This window comes from Cryptomeria japonica, chromosome 1 (genome assembly GCF_030272615.1).
Source record: "Cryptomeria japonica chromosome 1, Sugi_1.0, whole genome shotgun sequence".
Classification (NCBI taxonomy): domain Eukaryota; kingdom Viridiplantae; phylum Streptophyta; class Pinopsida; order Cupressales; family Cupressaceae; genus Cryptomeria; species Cryptomeria japonica.
The window spans coordinates 60,163,980-60,177,829 of NC_081405.1; the positions used below are offsets into that span (position 1 = coordinate 60,163,980).

The 13,850-nt window shown below is 35.0% G+C and overlaps 1 protein-coding gene across 4 annotated transcripts in view; it reads right to left on the reverse strand.

Moving 5' to 3' along the window:
* Positions 1 to 13,850, reverse strand: part of LOC131063223 (uncharacterized) — a 111,722-nt gene that overhangs the window by 56,062 nt on the left and 41,810 nt on the right. For all 4 annotated transcript variants that reach the window (XM_057997021.2, XM_057997019.2, XM_057997020.2 and 1 more), the window contains exon 3: positions 7,737 to 7,795. In XM_057997021.2, coding sequence (XP_057853004.2) covers positions 7,737 to 7,795 — 59 coding nt within the window. The remainder of the gene's footprint in view (positions 1 to 7,736; positions 7,796 to 13,850) is intronic.

Genomic DNA, 13,850 nt, shown 5'->3' on the forward strand with positions numbered 1-13,850 from the left:
GGTGGAATTGTCATGGTCCAAAATCTTTAACCACCACTCTAGCTATCTGTCTGCTATCCTAGGTTTCCAGTTCTTCAGCTACTGAGAGGAATTGGTCTACATATAGCTTCATCCACTCTCTTAAGAGGAACAAACTTACCTCTAAGAGGGCAAAGAAGGTTGTGGCCATACATAGTGCTTTGCGTCTCATAGACCGCAAGACACTTGTGTACAAGGAGAGTCCAGGACTCCAGTGGCACGATGGGATGTAGAGCCAAAGGAGCCTTCACAGATTGATGAGGATGATCCTACCACTTTAGATGCAAGGCTGGTTGATGTGAGCTTGAGGGATCTTGACCTTCAGGAGTCCAACAATTCCAATGATGAGGAGTTCGCAGATGATTAGAGGCCTCCCTTCGCTACATTTTGAGTTTTGACATTTTGGCATTTTGTCTTTTGTAATGCTATTGCTATTAGTATTTGTATTTGGCATTTGCTACTCATTGTAATGATGAATCATGTAATCATCTTTATAGACTTTGTGATATCTTATATGACATCAAATATTCATATTTTCGATATAATAGAAATCTCCAATTTGACAATTTCATTTGTCAAATTTTATTTAGCAATTAGTATTGCTAATTTGAATTCCCTATAGTTTCATTTGAAATGTAATTCTTATACTATTATACTGTATACAGTTATACATCTTTTCAAAACTAGTTTTTCAAGTACTATAAGTATACATATAACTATATCAACACCACCACCCCGCCGCCGCCCCCCCACCGTCCCCAAACTTAGGCCCTTTGAACCCCCATCCTCGAAACCTGTTCCCACGTCCCCCCGTCGGCCATGGAACACTGGTTTATAGAGACATCCCTTCCAATTCTTCCTTCCGTCTTGTCTTTTCTCTGCTGCAGTATAGTCCTACATCAACTTTTCTCCTTGACTTCCTTTCCCAGCAGGTTAATTGTTCAAATTCTGCACTTGAAACCCCAAGAAGAGATCACATATCAGCAGAACGAATACTTTCAGATTTGAGCTAAGGTCGGTTGCATAGGGTTGCGACTCTATGTGGAACCGACATGGTTCCACATAGAGTCGTAACCCTATGAGGCACGACTCGGTTTTATTTAATAACAGCAATCAGCATGGTTCCACATAGAGTCGTAATCCTATGAGGCACGACTCGGTTTTATTTAATAACAGCGATCAGCAATGTACTAAATAACAATTGATCGATGTAGCATGATACCGTTCTATGTGTAATTAATTAATAATAAAATATTATTATTAATTACACATAGAATCGGTAACACATATTTAACCGATTCAAATGTTTATATAAAACAATAATAATTAACATAATGATTTAGTCAATTTAATTACTGGTCTGCAGTATGAGAATAATTAAGGATAGAGATAATAGTTAATTATACAAATGTCTAAGGCCGATAGGCCAATTAGACATTTGACTAATTAAATGATTATCCAACCGAAGCTATATATTTTCAACAATTCCTTTGCAGAAGAGAGATCCAATTTTGAGGATTCAGAGGATACTTGCTCATGCAGAAACATTGACTCCTCCTGAGGAAGATAGACCTGTATATAGAAGAGATCCTATTGCTTCTGTTAGACCATATGTCAGGGCAGAAAGTGAAGAGGGGCCTCAAGAGTGTTTAGTCCTTAATGTGAGGTTGGTAAACTCACGGATAAAACAAGGATTTCCCACACATACCAACTATTCATGTAACAGAACATTCATATATCAAAGCATAAGTAACAATAACAAACAGCTATACCAGAAGAATGATATCTTTATTGAATTCACAAGAATATGCCAGTACAATACCATCCTTGCCGAGGTTCCATCCGAATCATATATAGACTCGACGGTTGGCCACTTGGCCAACCGTCACTAACTACCAACTACCCCACGGGAACCTCTCAGCGACTCAAACATAAGCAAACATAAACACCCATCCCAACTACAAACTAACATGTGTTATTGACCCCTAACATCAAAGAGCAATCTCAAGTTGTTGTTGTCCTTGAGGAACAACCTACTTAAAGGTAAAAGGTCATTGACCTTGAGGAGAAGGGCAAGGCCATTAAGATTGTAGAAATTGAAGATGTTGCGGAAAATGTTGTAGAGCAAGAAGTCCTGAAATGTAATGTCCCCACTTTGGAATAGAATTTAAGGGTAAATAATAATAATAAAATTAAAATATAAAAGAATATAATTAAATTTTAATTAAGTTAATGAATGGTCAAAAGACATGAAATGAAAGTTTGTGACTCCCTCAAACATGAGATATAAAAGGGAGAAGAGAACCTCATTTTAGGGGGAATTTGGGAGAATCAGATGTGCAGATCTGATTTAAATAAAAGTGCAGATCTGATTGTGGAAAGTTGTGTCCCTTTCAAAGGGCAGAAATAATTAAGAGTTGCACTCTTTCGAAGGGTGCTAATGATGAAAGGGAGTGTCTCTTGCCAAAGGGCATACACGATGAAGAGGTGTGACCCCTCCCTCTCATTGAGAGATATAAAGGAAAGGAATCAAAGCATCTAGGGAGAACACCATCGATCAGATCAGATCAGAACTGCTATGAAGTTACAGACTGTCTCCATACTCAAACAAAGGCATATATAAGGCCAATGCATAGGATGATCTAAAAACAACAAGCACTATACAAAAACGCACATTTAATTATTGCAGAGCAGCAATACCAATCCAGGCAGAGATCTTATTATACGTCAATGCAGCATTAGCATGTTAGCAAATGGATCAAGGACACGATAAGAATTGTGTTTACATTAACAAGTATTATTAATAATCCTTGATTAGGTGCAACAATCAGCAGCAGATTAATTAGTTAAGGCAAAAGACATGATATGAGGAGTCACCACCTTTGCAAGGATAGTGACCGTTTGGAAAGACACAACTTTCCATGCAAATCGAGGGTTTATATACAGCATAACAACCACTCAAAGGAAAGGCATCGAACAATGCTGGAAGAGGTGAACATAATAAAGAGATCGAATCTGCAACTATTGTTAAGACAAGCCGATATTCTGGTATGAAGTTCTGTGCAAATTTGTGATAATATTTTCTGCATACTATTATTGATAGCAGATCGTTGTTATGATCATTCACTGCATGTATTCTCCAATCTGCTCATTTTTTACTCATACTGTGTGATCTATTATGGTTAATATGATGTAATATGATGTTTTATGCATATAACGATATACGTATTATGTCTGATTAATGTAAACAGCCATGGTTATGAAGACTAGCATATGAGGGAGAACGGTTTAGACACCCCCTCTAGTATGAGGGAGAACGGTTGATAAAGACACCCCCACATGTATGGTCGATAGAGGGAGAACAGTTTAGACACCCTCACAAGTGGGGCTTGATTAAGGGAGAACGGTTATTAAGGCACCCTATCAAGTTATCCATCCTAGCTTGCTATGATTGGGATTCCTATGGTTATGATCTAGGATCCTGATCTTTTCATTTACAGTTGTTTGTGGTTGCAGGTTTCCCTATGAAAGAGATAAAAGGTACTCCCTTTCTAACCTATCTTTAACAGCAAAGAATTATAGTCTAGGGCAATCTAGGTCATTTTAAAAGGGGACATTACATGCAACCAATGACTTCACCAACAAGAGTTTTGATGCCCATCATGCCTGTCAGCAGAATGGATGAAAATTTGAAATATGCCACTGACAACACTAATGATATAAGAGATTTGGCATATCAGCAATTTAAATTTTTTGGCAGATGATAGTTTTGTGAAGACCCAAGAGTTCAAGGATTTTGTTATGAGAATTAAAAAGGATGAATATCATAAAAGAGTAGCTGAGGCAATAAATAATGCAGATCCCTCCCAGTGGGATGAGATAGCAAGACAAGTGTTGAAGCAGGTAAATTTTAGCATTGATGATGACACCTAAGAAAGGTAGGAAGTTAGTGCAAGATAGTAGACTGTTGCTGCTCCCTAATTGGGATATTACCACTGCACTAGCTCTTGATACAATAAGAAGACAGGAGCAAGAAGTCTTCAACACTAAAGAAGAAGGAAAACAAGCTTTCTCACAATCAGGGTTTAGCCCTAAATTTAAAACCTTGGCAATTTGGGCTCTAGCCCCAAATACAAATAAGCCAAATGTAGTCAGTGATAATCAGGAGATAAGAGCAGATACTCCTGCTCTACAAACTGCATCATTAGCAGTCCATATTGCCCTATTCAATGAAGCTACAGTGAAAAAGTTGCAAGCAGAGCATGATGCACAGAAAGAAAAGTATATTAAGGTAATTCTGGAGAATAACCAATTGAGATCTTAACAACTGGCATCTACAAGTGCACCTATACTAATAATTTCTACCCCTTCAAGTTCAGCTGAAGCTTTTCCATCAAATAGGGAAGCTTTTCTCACTAAGATTAAGGAATTGAAAGAGCAAATGAAGGGATCCAAGGAGGACAAAATGCAGATAATCTGTAAATTGGTGACAGATCTGATTGAATATAGACTATCCAAAATAATAGGCAAGGTTGATTATACATGGAAGGCATGTGCAGATTTGAAGTTTGCCTTAGCCAAGCATGAATTGGATACTGAAAATATCAAAGAAATAAAAGATAGGTGGATGCCAAAGACTGCAGCAATAAGGAAGATTGTTAAATATGCTAGATTTGATCATGAAGCTCTTGCAGAGGGAAAGGCAACCAATGAAAGGATGGTGATTCTTGAAGAAGTTGTTGCCTACATGTTGAAGCTTGATAAACAATTAAAGGAAAATTTGGAATCAATTGAAGCAGTTGAAAAGAAGGTTATGCCAGATATCAAGGATGAACAGTGTTAGGCCAAAACCCTAGATCAATGGAAAAATGACTTTGCTATAATAGGCCCTAATCTTGTATCTTTTGTATGTGTTAATGAAAAATTGAATATGAAAATGCTCAACACTACAATGCGTGAATTGTTTGTCCTAGAGATTATTTTTGACAGTTTCACTAAAGAAACTAGGGCAATTTTGGATGCAAAATATGCAGCACACAATGAAAAGAATTTAGAATTCAAGACTTCCAATGGCCTGCCAAGAAGATGTACGTGTCTTGAGTAGAGAAATATATTGATTAAGGCATATTTGCATTTCAATCGGTCATCAATCCATAACAGTTGAATCCAAATCAGCAAATGACCTAATTTTGACAGAGTTTTGAAGCGGTGAACATTTTTGGCTTCTACAAGCAGTTCAAGTGTCAAGATTGGCTATCTTCATCAGCAATATGTGGTCTATTATTGTGTTTTCAAATGTGAATCTTATATTGTAATGGGTACAGGTCCCCAAGCAACTTTTGTTTATGAAAAGTCAAAATGTAACAAATTATTATTAGGTTCTTAGGCCGACATGTTTTGCTTTTCCATATATGGAACTTGTAATATTGTAAAAGGGGTCATATATTGGATCTAGTTCAAAATTTTGGGATCTTGAAGATAATCAATTGAGAAAAAGTTACAGGAAGAATTTTGCATGTGTGGAAATCTCTGCATGAGATGTTTTCAGTTCAGATTGAAGTAATATGAAAAACACTTTTTTTGTGTGTTCTCTACAATTGTCTCCTTGAATGCATGCATTTTCCTTTTAAGCAAAGAAATCAAGGATTTATAAGTTTACCTATATACATTTGCTATATATTGTATCTTATTTATTGCTTCTATTCAAGCTATGGATTAAATATGCTTCCAATAAGATATGGAGGGTTCTATGTTGTGTTGAGGGATTGTTAAGAATAGTTGTAGATAATACCCTATCTTGGATGTGTCATTGCAAGACAAGGATACCTTAAATCCTCTGAACTTGAAGTATGGATGTCAGAAAGATGCATTTGCAAGGTATAATTTGACTCTATATCCTTGGAATAAGCACCGATCAGGGATTATTCTTGGCCCAAAACCTAGATTCAAAACCCTTAAAAATTAAAAAATAGAAAATCATTTCAATACTTCAATTTATTTTAGTTATTTGAGTTTATCCATATTCTCAAGGTGTTGTAATGAGAACTTAGTAAGGATCTAGCTAATCTTGTAATAATCATATAGATCTTAGTGAAAAGTGTGAGAATATTTCTGCTTTAGTCAATGACTCTATACATACAGGTTATCATTTCAGATATTGTAATAAAGGCTACCCCCTAGGTCTAGCAAAACCTAAATTGTACAGGAGAACAATATTTAGTTTCTTGTTTGTTGGCCAATAATCTGAGAGTCTTGAACATTAAAGATAGCTACTTTGTAGAGATAATCAGGCAATCAGTTGGAAACACCAAAACATTTGATACATTTTGTAATTGAATTTTGCAAAAAAAAAATGTGTTTTTTAAAGAAATTTTAGCATTTTTTAAGTTGTCAAGTTTTTGCAAAGTCAAAAAATGCGGGCTTGTCAAGTACTCTCCAAGTCCAAATTTGCAAACTATGCTTGCTCACAGAAGGAGACCATAATACCAAATATTTCTTCAAGAAAACCCAACAAAGAAGAAATGCCAACACTATAATAAAACTTCAATCAGCTGGCTGTCAAAATTTAGTGTCAGTGATGTTAATGCATGGTAGCTTATGCAAGATAAGATCTTCCTAAACCTTCCTTGTTCTGTTATTTACATGCTTCATGTCAGATTTATATTGCATATGATTATCGGATTGTACAAACATCACTTATCATTATGCTATCGGGCTAACAACCCGATAGCATATTAATGTCAATTATTAATTGGCATTAATATGCTATCGGGGTATTAACCCGATAGCATATTAAATGCTATAAGTCATCGGGTTATTAGCCGATACATACTTGCTATCAGGTGCATAACCATTGGCACCGGTTCACATCTGTTATCAGGCGTAATTATATCGGGCATATTTGTTATCGGGTTTAATGAATACACCGCTTCATTTGGAATTAACATTAGTTAACAACTGCACCGGTTGGATTACATACATCGTGCACTTTGAATCATCGGTGTTTATATGAACCGATTCATTACATTGATCAGTCATTATATTATGATATTACAATATGCTATCGGGTGTTTTGAATCGATAATCAGCATTGTGTTAATGGTATAATTACAAAGGCACCAATCAATGGGTGCATTGATCGGTCATGCCTAAAAAGCATGACCGGTCAATACACCAATTGACCGGTTGCCTAAATGATATATATGCCAATTGAATTCATTTGGAGTAGACATAGAAAATATAAAATGATCTCTCTCCTTCAGACCTGCAGATAAAATCAGAATTATCAGACATTGACATAATTCCTCATATCCATTTATAGCATACATAGTTCATAACTTGTTCTTTAATTGAAATTGATATAACTTTACAAGTGAAAGATATTGAAGAACATATTTTCTTTCACTTCAGATGACTCTTATCAAAAGAGAACAAGGACCAAGAAAACAAGCTAAGCAAACTCCTTGAGAACATTCCTCATCTTAACTCTCATGATCATAATAGTGGGTATTACAAGATAGTGACAATGGCAGAACTAAATATGGTGGTTTTCAACATGAGAAAAGACAAAGCCTCAAGCTCAGATGAATTAAATGCTAACTTTAAAATTAATCATATCATATAAAAACAAAGTTCAATATCTGCAGAAAGCTCAAAATCAAGTTGACTAAAACTAGAAACCATGAAAAACAAATTACTAAAACTAGAACATAGCATACCTCAAGCTTAGCATTCAACTTTCGTCTCTCAACTTCTGGTTCCTCTGAATCTGACGTTCCTACAAAGTAATAAATTATAAATACGATTTCTAGTAGACATTTGTAGTGTTCAACCAAATACCAAAGGTCAAAGTAAATGCACATGCATAAATTAAGCTGCCTTGATATAAGATTCAAGAAAAACCTTGAGCAAATGAATTAAAGAGAATTGAGCTATAGATTAAATCGTATATGGACATAAATTATATATATAGAAAGAGAGAGAGAGAGAGAGACCTTATGTTTAAAATTACACAAGTAACAAATTATGGATAAGATTTCTACTAGACAATATTAGTGTTCAACCATATAACAAAGATCTAAGTAAATGCAAATGCATAAATTTCTTCAAGCCATCGTGCTAAAGTTCAACTCCCCTAATGACAAACTTATATGCAGTACACAAAAAGATTCAAAAAAAACTTGAACAAACAAATTAAAGAATTGAGCTATAATATATATAAATATACAATATATGGGGGATATATATTATATATATCATATATCTATTGAAAGACAAAGACCTTATGTTTAAAAATTACAACTAAAGCCAAGGCATGCCATATAGTAATATAATAATATGATATTAATGAATCAAAATACCGAGTAACAAAATTGATACATACCCCCAAAAAATAACAAAATTGAAAATAGCACCCTAACAAAAAAAATACTGCAACCTAAGATCCTTGACATGATAAGATATATGATCTAGGTGGATCCATATAAATATATAACTTTGTATGATGTAAATAATATAACCAACATGTCCATAAGCAATCCATTGTATACAAGTCGGGCTTCAAGTGTGTTGATGTGTTTTTTATGCACTTCAAACACAGAATAAAATACCAAGGTATCTTATCCTCTCTTGAATAAAGTCTCTCAAATGCTATGCTTTGCGATCAGATGAGACAACTTCAAGGTTTCTACTGTCAAGTTTTGACTCGTGGATAAGCTCAATGGTTGACGTGATTGCTGGTAATCCAAGGGGACTCACGTTGAATACTCGAATGTTGAACGTTTGGATGTTGCTGGAACTTAGATTCTAACTATTTGCTTGGAAAATAAAATGGCAAAAGAGAAGGGTTTAGGAAGACTACGCTACTTCTAAGAATGCAAGAGACAATGAACAATTAGGTGAAATTCAACTAAGCTTCGCTTCGCCATCAACAAGCAACTCTACAAAGCTAGGGCGATCTCCTAAGGTAGGCACGTGATGTTCAAATCACTATCAACAACAATGATACCATCAAAGAAATGCATATCAAAGTGTGAATAGCAATTGAAGTTAAGCTTATTTAAGGATTCCAGTTGACCGCAAAAGGCAAACTTACAATCAGCAAATTGCTAGTGGTATGAATATATGACTTTCACCATTGATCATGCACAAAGTTCTTTCATTCTTCTAAACAATCATGAAACTGAATTGAGAAATAGAGACCATGCAACTTGTTGAAATAACAAATCAAATTCACCATAGCTTCAATGAAATCATATGCTCTTTACAACAAAGTCTTGGCAACAATCTTTGCCTTCTCCTAATCTAATTTCTATTTTAATTGCTAACTATTTGCTATTCTTCTATTATTGTTGACCTACTATTAACCTTTACAAATGAAGAGAGTGAGCCTCATATAATGCTCTCTTTACAATGAGTGGCCAAGATCAAATCCACATCAATGGCCAAGATTACAAGATGAAAACCCTAATTAGGGTTTGTTACAACAAACTCCTTCTGACCAATATGAAAATTACACTTAGGTTCGATATTGAATGCGAACCAAACTCCTTCTGACCAATATGAAAATTACACTTAGGTTCGATATTGAATGCAAACCAAACTCCTTCTGACCAATATGAAAATTACACTTAGGTTCGATATTGAATGCGAACCAATGAAATATGAGGGTAGGTATCTCAAAGTTTGTGCCTCCATGGATGAATCATGTACATTGCATCTGGACATGTTGATGTAGAACTTCTTGATTGGTGGAGTGATGAATAGGACGCCCCATCAGCTACATCATCACAAAGTGTTTGAGATTCAGCAATATCTCTTGATATTCACAATTTCCGATTGCTTGATGATGGGATAGATCATATTCCCAATTTGTATCATCGTTGATCAACTTTCTAGCTTTGATTAACTTATGAATTTTCCTCGATCACACTCGCATTTCACTTCTAAACTTTGGGAATTCCTTATGATATCTTGCATTGATCCTGGACATCTTGATTCCTTCCTTGGACATTCCTTGTGATGTTTGGAATCCTTTGTGATGGTTTGTATCTCATCCTCATGTTAGGGAATTCATCTTGTTCTCTCCTTGATGATATTTTATTATTTGATCTTGAAATTGCTTGTCTTGGACTTGAATTCCTTGGTGTAGTTGTGAAAACTGAAAACCTTTGTTTTGAGCTTAGATTCCTCTTGTTATCCTTTGAAACTTTTTGCATCCTCCTTCTTGAATGTCTTGAATTTGTCTTCCTTGAAGTTGTGATAATGTTGACTCGCCTTGGAATGTAGAAAATTCCTTGGCTTGAATGTGTGGAACATGTCTTTGTTGTTTCTCCTTTATCCTTTTGCTCCATGCACTTCATTGCTAGTCTCAAACCTGAAAAAAGAACAAAAAAAGATTCATATTGATGAATGAAATCCATACGTAGATGCAATAAAACTGAGAATAAGAGAGATTTGTGATAAACCAAGAAGTCTTAACTCCCTTCCCATGCCTTAAACATCTCATCACAAATCTAGAAATGACATCCTCAGGTCTGAAAATGCCTCTGCAATCTTGAAACCCGCACTAAATCGGGCCCTGAAAAATGTGAAAATGTCTGAAAGTGGCGAAGCAAAGTGTGGTTGATCTCACCTAAGTCTTTGCTATCTATTGAATTCCTAGATTTAGATTAGCCTTTCTAAACCCTTTTCCTATTTTAATTTCTGCATTATTCATCAAGAAAAGTCCCAAAAAAAGAGTTATTTACTGCCAAATCATTCGCAAAAGTCTCCTTGAAGTTTCAAAATTTGTTTAAGTCTTCTTCACTGTACATAAGTCCCCTTGGATTACTAGCATCATCAAACCAAACAAGTCTATATCCATCATAAAGTCGCTAGTACACAATTGGAACCTTGGAATCAATGTATAATCTTCCTGCAATCTTAGCATACATGAGATTTTGATCAAGAGAGGATAGAGTGACCGTTGGGAACCTTATTCTGTGTTGGTGTGGTCACAAAACACCCATCAACAGGTCAGTTAGGTGGTCAGCTTATTTCTTTTGTCACCCTTGTTAATTTTACGTTCACTAACATCTTATTATTTTAAGTAAGCCACTTGAGCAAGAATTATGCAAGGCTTAAATTAAGAGTAACTTTCAAATATATATGTATGTATACATTCAAAATTACAGAACGATGTATGCATATATACATGTGTATATGTGTACATATACAAATATATGATATACAGCTTATGAACACTTATAAATTTATATAAATATGTATTTTAAAGAAAGGAATATGACTTCAAGATCGGATTCCTCTTGGATGTTACGGCTGATGCATATTGAGCATATCTTGGAGAAAGATGGGGGCATTACTCCCCACCACCCTCTCGTAACTTTCAAGAACAAGACTTAAGTTATCGAGCATCATTTTATAAATATGGCCACCCGCATTATTGAAGACATTAGCTCTTGTCAATAACAATGGAAATTATGTTGAAGATCAATAAGAGATTATTGCATCTGCAATCATATGCATTATTCATTCTGTTTGTGATCATTTAGAGATATATGCATTCTGTGATCATCATCATTATTCATTCTGTCTGTGATCATTAAGAGATCATTGCATTTTGTGACCATAGCATTATACTTCCGGTCTGAGTTCATAAAGAGATTCTTGCATTCTGAGAACATAAGCATTCATTGCCTTCAGACAGCGATCATAAGTATCATCGCATTACATCATTGGTGTTAAAGAATCATTGCATTGTAAATATTGGAAAGATCGCCAGTGGGTTCAAGAGGGTTATTCAGTGGAAGTGACATTCTTACTTGCTCATCATCAATCATAGGCATGTTCTTGTTCTAATCTTTAAAGAATTTATAGTAGAATCTTTTCTGTTTCTTTCAAGCTATCGAGTATCGGTCAGCTTTTTAGATTGATTATGATTTCGAATCATGAAATAGCATTGCTAAGTCTCAATTCGGCTTTCATAATGATGTCTTATAACAGTTGTTGTGTTGAGCTGCAAATCATAGATAAAAAATAACGGAATCTAGAGATAAAGAATCTACATGCATTAAGTATTTAAATACTGAAAATAAATAAAGAAACGAATGAGCCACTTATCTGTAAAGAAGTTAGCTGATGTGGCAGAGTAAGCATGCGAGTCAGACATATGTGCCTTATCAAAATAAATAATTACTCTAAGCCGGACCAGAAAAGGTTCAAATCTGAGTCAATGCATATCAGGGATAAAAACAGAGTGTAGACTGTTTTCATAACAGCAAGATCTGAAAGAAAGTATATTTTCTTTATTAAATGCATTAATAGAAGCAAACATTGACATGAATATATACATTTATAAAACAGGAATGAATAACTGAAACTGTGAAGGTTATTGAGTCATAATAATATCTCTGTTCAGCTAAATAAGAAAACTGAAACCATTCGTGAAGATTGCCTAGGAGGCCGGATAAAGCTGTTAGTGTCAGAAGGTTATTAAACAGTTGGTTTCTGGTATTGCCACATTCCCTCAAAGGTCGTTAATGGCCGTTATATGTCAGTAGACATCATACAGTTGAAAACTCTTAGTAGTTTGTAACCAGAGACTCCATTGAACCTGTGTCTATACAAGTCAAGTAAGGGTGGTGAATACTGACAGCGCATATAACGTACTTGCTTAATTGAAACCTTGGCCAAGGTGGCACTGCTCTATGCATGCAACCATCAGTTCACATGAGCCAGATACACCTACTAGTCAAATGGTCATACTAGTTAGGGGTAGCTATAGAGTGTTACTGACAAGATGTGTTTAGATTCTAAGCACCAGGCTTAGATGGCAAGATGGCAACTAGATCCAGTCCTTAGTCTGCACCCTTGTGAAGGGTAGAGCCACTTCCAGTTGGAAGGAGTGCGTGGGACTGCCAGGTCTGGGGTTGGGAGGGAAAGCCCTTGATGATGCTCTCCCTCTTCCAGACTATGCCAAGGCTTATTATAGAAGAATTCAGTAGGAAAGCTTAATGATTGTAATCTCTAAACTTGTATCTCTTCCTTTAAAAATGAAAGTTATCATAATGAATTCTTTTTCATATTGAATAGCATAATGATATATGCTCCATGTTATTGTTCATTAAAAGATCAACTTCCTTTTAGATGAATTAGTTAGATTCTTATTAAGCTGAAGAGCAGTTAGTTAGGTAGTTTTCATTTTTAGCTGAAGTAGTTATGTTTTATTTTGAATAGCTCAAAGTTTTTATCTTAAAATAGATAGTTATCTATTTTCTTTAAGTATAGATTTAGTGGTATGTTACAAATACCTTTATGAAAGGATGCTATTATATGTCTTTTACGAACAAATCTGTCTTAATCACATCAGCAAATAATATTCTTTAAACTTTGCTCTTCATGATATATGTCTTCCACAATATACTACACTTTTTGTCATCAAACCTGATTCTTTATGAATACTTCAAATTTGCTTCACAAAATCATCATAAATCTGCTTTGATCATCTATATGTTTTCCTCGTATAGAACTGCTGGTGTATATCTAATCTGTTTCTTTTATTCCACACTCACACCTCAATCACACATCATAAATCTCTTTATATACCTTTACCAGGACATTTCTTAGGGACATCTCTTTTCATAATCATAACTCTTAAGTAAACAAATCCCACCTCTCTATTATAATTGCTGCTTAATTATTGTTTTATGTGAAAAACGAATTGTACTTCTCGCTATTTCTTCATTATGTGAATTGCTGTTAACATAAATATCATTCTTTGTAATTGCACCTCTTCATTATGTAAATCCTTGTGATCACTGCTTTTGTTGCAT